A 10,543-nucleotide genomic window follows, 5' to 3' on the forward strand; every position below is an offset into this window, starting at 1 on the left:
GTGCACTGCAACTGAATTTGTAATCAAGTTACATTCACACTAGAAAACTGTATTTTCTAGTAAAAAGAAAAAATACAACCCAGGAGTTTTTCAACAATACTTGCTTATTTATTGTGTTTAATTCTCAATGTGTTTGTCATTCAGTGTATTCTGTTACGCTTTTACAGACTGTGGGGTTTGTAGAAAGGAAGGGAGAGGGAGGGACACCTTCAGAAGCAATTAATCTACTTCTTAGTAGAGTTGCTTAAATAGTTCAGATGAATCATCCTCTAGCATGCCTTTCTCCATGGGCTATGGAATGAGTCTGGATGACTATCTGAGATTAGACAACTAACTTTTAAACTAGAAAAAGCTAGGTCAGATGAACCTGTCCTTAGTTATTGAAACAATGCTGGTTGCCTGGGGAATCCCAGAAACTTAAATCTGTTTTCTATTTTGTTTATTCTTATTCCTCTTATTTTTCTTTTTCTGTCATAGGTCCTGATGTCTTTACATGAAATGTTCCCCGCAGTGCATGCAGCAGAAATGGCTGTCCAGAGAAACCCACGTTCCTGGGATGCCTGGCAGACTTTGGGACGTGCCCAGCTTGGATTAGGAGAGATAGCACTGGTAGGAAAATGGACAACATTAGTATGCTAAACTTGTAAACCACATCCTCTGTATTGTGTGTGAGAGAATGAAAGTACAGAAATACCAAGGTAGCAGAATATCCTTTTGTAACTTGAAAGTAGGCAAGGAAAAAGGTTGTTGCTATTTATCTACAGTATTCCCTCTTCTTTGTTGTTTTTCACAAATGCTTCCTGTGTGGTTTTGTTGCTGGGCTTGTGGAAGACCTGCCTAGCTCAAAGCCTTTTGTGTTATATACTATATTTACGTGGTGGCTTTATGCAATGGAATAATTATGTTGACATAACTGCACATACTACATTCTGGCTACTGTATTGCTACAGCGCAGCTCACCATAGTTTAAAGATAAAGGTACTGTGAAGTCCCAGTTGATATTCAGGCTCAGTTTTATACACGCCTGCTAATAAAATTCTAGTATCTTGTTTTCCCTGTCTCCTACTCTCCTGCATCAGGTGCAGCAAGTCATGTGTGCTCATTCATACTTTTCCTCTGGCTCCTTGACCCCAAATGGTGGCTGAAGTTAGTTGTTTTCTTAATAAGACGGCAAAAAGGCTGGGATGCTCTTCAGTAGATGGAGTGCATCTTTTCTCTAACTGCAGTTGTATCCCACGGTGCTGTCTTGGCTACATGATGTGATGCAAAAGGAGACTCTTCCCCCAAGTCCGATCACCCTCCACCTATAGGCTGTACACTTGTAAATAATGTAACATATATAATGTAATAGTTTTCTGCTAGTTAGTGTGGAAACATAGTGAGTGAACTTTTTAATTCAGACGCATTCACAAAAGTCCGTAAGAAAAATAATTCACCATGAATTCTCAGATAAAAAAAGATATTGGTTTTATTTTATTTTATAATAGAAGTAGCTGTGTGCTGGTTTGATCCAAATAATTTTGTCGTTAGAGTGTTTTTGCAAAGTTACAATGTTTGGACCAAAAATTTTCAGGAATAAAAAAATTTTTTTTTTTTTGAGGGAGGCTAACAGATCATGCAAAACCAGTTTCTTTTTAAAAAGTAGTAAGGAGCAGTATTAAAAAAAAAAAAACAAAAACAAACAAAAAAAACCCAACAAACCCCCACAAATTATGAGAATAACATAAGACAAAATCTGTGTGTTACAGATGTGTAGTGTGCTACCTTATGTTGTTGCAGTATCATAATATGAAATATTTATTATAAATCCAGGCATATCTACATCACATCACATAACTGGTATCATTCCATGGCTTTTGTGATGTAGAAGGTAAGAGTAGACGGTCTGTCCCATCTGGATCTACAATCTCTAAATCAATCTTTTTCCTTTTAAGTGCCTGAAATTGTCGCTGTAAATTGTGTCTGAGACTTTAAATGCATTAGTCTCAGGAAATCCAAAGTTTTATTTCCTGCAAGAATCCTAGGTTAACTGTTGCTGCTTATTCTATAGAAAATGCTACAGTTACTTTAATGTGAATTATAGATATTGACATACCAATGCTAGTTATACCACCAGGTCTGCTCACTAGATCCTGTAGGCTTCGTCTACATTGGCAAGTCACATCACAACAACAGGGGTGGATATCTTGAGTTAATAGTCCTGGGGACCCAATGTCCACATTATATTCATTTTGTTTTATTCAGAGTAGCTCTGTTGTTTGCAGCACTTCAGGTGCTCTCTTGGAGTGCGTGTGGGGCTTAATCAGAAAGGAATCTGGTTTATGTAGTCTGAGACTATTCCATGATGCAAACCAAAGCACCTTAAGTGGGAACAATCAGAGATTTGCATCAAAGCACATCATTCATCTAAAACAAAACACTACTATAGGTGCTCCTGTAATTGTTATATTGACCTTACTGTTGGTGAAGAGAGAGGAAGGAGGAGTCATCACCAGGTAGCTTGCCCTCTGAATGTCTTTGTCTCTATTTGAGTAGGGAGCCCAGAGGTGGGTAAGCTCTGTTGGTGTCTCCAGTGCTTTAGTACTGGTTGTTTCTACTTTTTTGACTTTCTGTCTTTAAGGCATATTGAACTGCCTTCTGATGAATATGTTCTCACGTACAAAGAAGAAGTTGGGGAGTTATTCTAAAATGCAGATAATGTTCACTATTTATTTTTGAACCAAGCAATTTTTAAGGAATCTTAAAAGATTAAGACTGGAGGAGTCTTAAAAGGTTAAATGATTTCTAATTATTGAACCTGCGGAGGCTTCTTGACCAGGTGATCTAAGTCATAATTATACTTTTCATATTAGCCTTTTATTACTGTGATTGTCTAACTTTTCACTGCATGATTTTTTGCAAAGAAAAGTTAATAAAGCGTAAGTGTCAGGGCTTTTTAGTAATGTTTGAGATTTGGGAATTACTACCCTTCTCAAGAGCAGCTTCTTCTGTTTCTTTGTTTCATTTCTCCCCCACCAATGTCTGTCTTCACTACCCACATCCTGCCAACTGGTCTGTTGTAAATGTTTTTATTACTTCACAATGCATTCATACACTTTTTCTTACAAAAAAACAATTTACTGTATTTTAATTTCAAGGTTCCTAGGTCTAAAATACAGCTTTCAAACAAATCTAATCTATATTATGACCTGCATGATATATTCATTTCTTGCAGATAACGAACGATTTGCTTTGGCTTGGTTTTGTCAAATGTTACAGAAAGAGTGAGATAAATTAGCCCTTTTTTATTTAGCTTTTACAAAAGCTGTTTGCTCTTTTTTCTGAATTTACTAAATAGGGTAATTCAACAGTAATACTTAAATGTGAGCAGGCAGAACTTTATTTCTGTTAAAGGCAGAAATTCCTTAAATTCTAGAAATCAATTTGCAAGAGCATACCCGAGTAAACTTTGCAACATGAATGTAGAAACTGTAGAAATGTAGTCAGGCTTGCAATATTTGTCTGATTTAATTGTAAGTGTTTGTTTTTACAAATTGTATTTACTGTATTGGTGATGACAACTTAAGCAGTAACAATTTCACACTGATATCTTCATTAGAACAGTTCTTGCCATGAGACAGTGTGAGTCCCACACTTTCATTAAACAAGCAAACAAAAAAAACCCCAAAAAAGCAGTATTAAAAAAAAGACCAACTGAAAGTTGGGAGACTGAGTCTCCCACCTTGGAGAAATTCATAAGCCATCTGGAAGTGGTCATGGGCAATCGGCTCCAGGTGATCCTGCTTGAGCAAGGAGTTGGCCCAGATGACCTCAGAAGGTCCTGTCTAACCTCAACCATTCCATGCTTCTGTGACTTAAGTTTACCCTGTTGTGGGCTGGGACCTCCATGTCAAATCTGGACTACTGAAGATTACAGAGTTAACTGGGCAGATGTGTAAATATGAACCAATTGTGCATGCTTGTTGTTTGATGTTTTGAAGGGTGTGGTTTGCTGTATTGTTATTGAGTAGTTAGTGCTCTTTTAATGGTCTTTAAGTGTGATACTACATTTTGTAAAAGGGATCAAGCCTTGACAATACAAATCTTCAGATCAGCCCTTTTATTTCTCTTGAAAGAAATAGTTTTAGGACTTTCACATAATGATGGGAGTTATGTACTATTAAAGAGAGGAGTTACGGCATTTTATTGGAATCCAGCTAATTAACATAATTCTGAATTTGAGAGAATTTTTCAAAATGTTACCAATGTAAGTGTGTAGAAACATAAAGATTTTGGTAATCAAAAGGAAACTGATGGTTGGCTTTCCACTGAAAAGCAATCAAGTCGGTGTTTCAGATTGTGTTCCTATCAACTTGAGGAGATAAATAACTCACATTTTATTTTTATAGATTTATATGAGACTAAAATATTTAATTACACCGCTGTGGTAGTCTTCTTTCTAAGCACAACAAAACGTGGGTTATTTTATAGTGGTGGAATATTTAACTTTATCATTATATTAATATAGTTGATACTTATTCTTCTTATGTGCATAAATGAAAAGAAAAAGAGGCAATGCAATTTTAAAAATGGCTGTTTGTTTTATAATTTTGGCCTAGAATTTCTTATTATTCCATTTACAGTTTTTGTGTCACACTTTAAATGGTACTGCTGTCTTTATCAGGATTTGATAAAAGACATTTCTTTCGAAAACGAAACAGGTGACAGGGCATATTTCTGTCCTGCCAACTCCATCTTGAACTACACTGCAGCCACATACACATTCTAGCGCATAGTATTTGGGAAGTATTAAGTTAGAGAAAAAATAACATGCTGTGAAAGTTATTTTACCATTATTTTTAAAATCCCTGTAATAATTTTAGCAGTATAATTTGGTAATAGAGAAGTAAATGTTTTCAGTCCTCCTGGATCTTCCTGATTTACAAGTTAAAAGCACTCATATCACTTCAGGCTTTATTTTGTTGGGCTAAATATGTCAATTTCTAGGATGGGATAGATTTTTTTTTTCTTTTTTTTTGTTCCCTTGATCATCCTGGATTACGTCCATGGATGTAGTGGAGCCTAGTGTACGGATCTCTGTGGTAGAGGCAGCCTGGAGTAGTGACTTCTGCAGAGCATGCTGCAGTGTCTTGCAGGCAAGCTCACTGAGGTGTAAAGGCAGACAGGCAGTAAGCGTTGTGAGGAAAGAGGGCTGGGGAAGAAGTGAGTTGGTGCAAAAGGAGATTTGGGAAATGAGAGTACATCACTGAAGCAAAAGGAAGTACAAGAGGAGGATAGAAACTCCTTCAAAAGAAGAGGAAGAAGAAAGCTGTGGAAGTGAGGAAGAGGCACCTTGAAGAGAAACTTGAAGTGGATATAGTGGCTGACAGAAATTTTCTGCAACTCTGGTCTGTACAGAGATGTGTGCCTGGGGCCAAAGAAACTGAGGAGATCTTTTACTATCAGTTGCCACAGGCGACTACGCTCCTATTCTCATGCCTCCAGGCTCAGGCACATGTCGTCTGGCCTCTCGTGCCAGCCATCAGGCACTGCACCCCAGGAAGGACGTGTGCTGAGTCACCCCGGGGGGTGATGCATCTTCATCCTCGCTGCATAAATTCTCTGCAGTGGAGAACCTCCAGCATAGGAGAATTAAGCTAACATCGTCTCACAGTTGTCTACCAAATGGGGACAAAGACTTACGGGTTTATAATCTGGCTGAATTGCAGTAGGTGTAAGGCAAAAATATTGCCTATATTTCAAACCTTTTCTCCAAAACATGAGAGCACCAGAACCTTTGAATAAAAAGGTTTTGTAAATGTAAGAACCACAAAATATTGAGTGTTCACCTCGTTATTGAAGACAGAAGAATTATTTTTGCAGAAAAATAATTTCTAGAGAGAAAATTTTTATTGAAAAGAAGAAATAATCTGAACAGAAAAGTTGCATGGAAAGGTTCAGCCTGACAGTTTAAAGTTAAAATAGATAAGATATTTACCATACAGATTATATCACATAAACTGCTAAACTAGAGTGAAAATATCTGAAAGAATTGGATGGGGGTTTTTGGTTTAAAGAAGAGAAATGTAATGAGAAGCCTCTTAATACACTAAAATTTCATGAGTGTCTCTATGCTAAAGGTTCCTGTAAAAATTAGTTATTTATGTTCTCGGTGAGTAGTACAAGAAACAAGACTTAAATTCCAATAAATTCCTAGGTTATCTAGTCCAACCCCCCTGCCATGAGCAGGGACGTCTTCAACAAGATCAGGTTGCTCAGAGCCCCGTCCAACCTGACCTTGAATGTTTCCAGGGATGGGGCATCTACCACCTCCCTGGGCAACCTGTGCCAGTGTTTTCACCACCCTCATCGTAAAGAATTTCTTCCTTGTATCTAGTCAGAACCTACCCTCTTTTAGTTTAAAACCATTACCCCTTGTCGTATTGCTACAGGCCCTACTAAAAAGTCTGTCCCCATCTTTCTTATAAGCCCCCTTGAAGTATTGAAAGGCCACAATAAGAGCCTTCTCTTCTCCAGGCTAAACAACCCCAACTCTCTCAGCCTGTCCTCATAGGAGAGGTGTTCCAGCCCCCTGATCATATTTGTGGCCCTCCTCTGGACCCGCTCCAACAGGTCCATGTCTTTCCTGTGCTGAGGGCTCCAGAGCTGGACGCACTACTCCGAGTGGGGTCTCACCAGAGCAGAGCAGAGGGGCAGAATCAGCTCCCTCGACCTGCTGGCCACCCTTCTTTTGATGCAGCCCAGGATACGGTTGGCTTTCTGGGCTACGAGCACACATTGTCGTCTCATGTCCAGATTTCATCCACCAGTACCCCCAAGTATTATGTTGGATGCTGTAAAAAAGTCCATATTTAAGGATCATTAAACACAGGAAAAGATTACTTATAGATGTATACATATCTTCTCTGATGGACATCCTTTGAAATAGGTCAGATAGTGTCTGTCAGATGTAACATAAAGGCTTAATACAAACCTTGGGGGCAGATGTAAACAGCATAACCTCTTAAAATGCTCCCTTACCTTTTTTAGGGGTCACTGTATAGTGACAATTACTAGGTCCATGTGTTACAAAAACATCTTACAGAAAGTGTAGTGTCGTCAAAACTGCCCTTCGCATTTAAAGACTCTGCAAACCAGCAGAAGAGATTTTGCTCATGGAATAAATGAAAGATTGTTTGCTACAGAGTACCCTATAGTGAGATGAAATGTAAAATATTTTAAAAATACAAATTCTTCAAATATTGTAATTCAGGAAGCGAGAACGTCTTGCAGTAGTTTTTTATAGTACTGTTCCCTACAGAAGCAAAAGCAGGTATGTAACTACGTACTGATTTAAAATCCCATAGTCCTTACATGCAGGGTCTCTAAGACCACAGCTGCTCTTCAAAATGAGGCTAGAAATACCAGATTATCTAGTGCCACCACTTTTTCCTATAACACCAGACAGGCAGTTGAAGAAGGAGATTTACATCTCCATCAGCGGGAAAATTAAAAATAGCACAGTTATTTTCTTTTCTTCTGTCTTAATAGAAATTAACTGTTGTGGAAGCAGTTTCAGTGGCAACATGAAATTTTATGTATTTTTCAATATTACATTGCTGCTTTAAGACAAATCCCTCTGATCTTTTGCAGCACTTAAAATTTATTATTTTATTATTATTATTTTATTATTTATTTATAAAAATGTCACAAAATCTTTTTTCTAATAGATTTACAAAGATGATCGTTTTATGCTGTATTGTATGAGTCATCAAGACAGCTTCTAAGCTTATTAAATGTTACCTTATATTTGATTACTGTGTTTAATGTTGTTTATTGTGCATGAACATAACTATACAGACAGGTTTTAATTAGGGGCCTCTTTCATGGAAAGCTTAAAAGCAGATGGTGTTTGTTTATATTTTATTTTCAACAGAAATACAAAAAAAGAGCATTTAGTGTTTACTTGTAACTCATCTATCCCTGGAAATTAAAAGCTAGCAAAGTTCAATAAAATGACACTGTTTTGCAAGAATTAAACTGTACTCCTCCTTCTGTTTAAAGTTCTGCATGGTCTTACACTTCAGAGCTGGCTGTGGACCAATAATAAAGTATTATTTTTTTTTTCCTGGAACTGAAAGGCTGCCTATTAAAACAACAGTAATACCGATAGTATAATCAGCATTTCTTAAATCTGATTTGTATCTCTTGTCTGCTGAGTTCACGTCATACGGAGTTCGTATATTAATCTGTGCCAGCGGAAGGATGAATTGGCAGTTTCTGTCAATGCAGATGAAAAGTTGTGATTTTTCAAATTAATTTGCATGCTTTAAGTATTTATAAATTACAACAGAATATGGAATTCGATGGTTGTTCATACGTCTTTATTTATATGCAAGTTGCTAGAACTCTTCCCAAATATAATCCAAATCCATGTCATCACTGTTTTCCCACTTTACAGGAAGGCTTCTGTACATCGTCACACAAGAGTTTGGCCACTCAGGTGGCCATTTCTGTAACTGACTATACAGACATAAATGTGAAATACACATGTGCCTATGTGCACATACACATAAGTCTGAGTAGGTAAGGTCAATCTTGACCTTTTCACTGTTAATATAGCTATAAATCCAATACAGCTGTAATTCTTGGTCTAGCATTTTTCCAGTATTGTAGCAATCTCTTCTCCCTGCCGAGTATCACATCTACTGGATTAGATGGTCACCTTTTTTTATGTTTAACAACTTCTGTGTTGAGTATTTGTATTTGTGGGACTTTCCCAATTGAGCTGAAGGACAGGAGAAACAGTATCAAGTATACTTATTTATATTAATGTTGCATGGTTTATAAGATTACAGGAGTTCTTTCTTAGAGCAACTCTCCAAGCTGGGAGTCTACTTTTGCCTGTTGTGTAAAGGTAAGTGTGTTTGCAACCACAAATCTGTTACGGAAACTGCTTTACACAGGGCTAGGATTACTGTAGTATTAGGTATGTATGTGAAATGACTACATGCTAATTTAAAAGCAGCAATATTAGTGATACTTCAAATCCCAGTCATCCCTTTTCTGTATTTCTTTAAACCATATCTGTCTGCTTTTGCCTTCCCGTACATCTGATGATAGGGGAAAAGTGGGATAGAAAACCATCAAAACAAAAATTATTTTTGCTTTTACCTTTTTAATTACAATATTATTTTTGACAGATAAACACTTATTTGTGCCCTTGTTGCCAGGTACCTGATTTGTTCATGCATTTTTGGTACTTTCAGACACTTGTATGCACAGTTGTTTGGGGGTAATGCTGCTATTGAACTTACAGCTGGGGGAGGATTGTTCCACTAAAGACAGACTGGAGAAATCACTTTTGTCTTTGCTTGAATGACGTACATAATTTTTTTGTTGTTGTTAATTTCTGTGATGAAATGTGTAGGCTTTAAAGTTTCCAATCCTTGTTTCTTCCCTATTCTGTTTATAGGCAATCCGAAGCTTCCAGGTATCCTTACACATCTTTCCAATGAACCCTGAAGTGTGGAAAGAGGACCTTTCCTGGGCAAGAAAATTACATGAACAGCAGAAGGCAACAAACACTGAGGCAGTGCAAGCATTGGCAAAAGAAAAAGAGCTTGCACAAGAATCAATTCCAGACTATGACTTTGAAAGTGATGAAATTGTGGCAGTCTGTGCTGCCATCGCAGAGAAGGAGAAAGCTCTTTCAGCAGCTAAAACGGTAGTAATTGTGTCTGCTTCAGGCACAGTAGAGACTGTTACTGAGAAGGAGGATTGTCCTACAACTCCTGATGAAACCCTTTTCATTAGAGCCCGATAGGGCAGCCTTATGGGTTGCCAGTACTGTTTTAAGAACTAGTGTTATTTACTTATTGGGCTTGCTTGGTTTTTGTTTTTTAAGCAGTGGGAGAGCCTACAAAAGTTAAAGAATTAAAGTTATTTTTCTGTTGTAAATTGAAAAAGTAATGACCTGAGTTGTTGTTCCATCCATATTTTTCGAGAAGAAAGCCAAGAGTTGTTTCTAAAAATTTTATGAGCAAATGTAATGTTAAAATGCTTAACTACATTCTAACAACTGCTTTCATCTTTCTGTATTCATAATTTTACAAGTTAATGTCTACATTTTCCTAGTAATTATTAAGCGTTTATTTAAACAAAATTTAAAAGAAAAAGGGATTTTTTAAAAATCTATTTTAATCCTTACTCATTAACATTATTTATCTTCCAGGTAAAGTGTGAACTGTTCTCTGTTATCAGAAGTCTTTATTTTCATTGAGATTAGTTTTTCTATGAGAAAGTTTCCTGTGAAGCAGAGATAGTTTATTATTTTGCTTGTGTGTGTGTGATAGATCTGGCATCTGATCTGTAGTCAAGTGAAATCAGTAGAAACCTTTATGTTGCTTTCATAGGTGAATGGGTTAAACAGTTTTTGATTAGATGAAAGGAAATGTGATACCAAACAAGCCCCTGAATGCTTAGTTATTACTAAATGTTTCATCAAAAGAAAAAACATTCAGCTGAGACTGAAACGGGCCTTTCCTTATCATGAGTGCTGTGC

General features: G+C 37.0%; 1 protein-coding gene across 1 annotated transcript; it reads left to right on the forward strand.

Moving 5' to 3' along the window:
* The first annotated feature begins 477 nt into the window (after positions 1–477).
* Positions 478–9,931, forward strand: TTC33 (tetratricopeptide repeat domain 33). Its single transcript, XM_009578046.1, has 2 exons — positions 478–609; positions 9,455–9,931. Exons 1-2 carry the CDS (start codon positions 484–486, stop codon positions 9,803–9,805), a joined length of 477 nt encoding a protein of 158 aa, XP_009576341.1. The 5' UTR covers positions 478–483; the 3' UTR covers positions 9,806–9,931.
* The last annotated feature ends 612 nt before the right edge of the window (positions 9,932–10,543 follow it).

The sequence above is a fragment of the Fulmarus glacialis genome, unplaced genomic scaffold, assembly GCF_000690835.1.
Source record: "Fulmarus glacialis isolate BGI_N327 unplaced genomic scaffold, ASM69083v1 scaffold35885, whole genome shotgun sequence".
In the NCBI taxonomy this organism is placed as follows: domain Eukaryota; kingdom Metazoa; phylum Chordata; class Aves; order Procellariiformes; family Procellariidae; genus Fulmarus; species Fulmarus glacialis.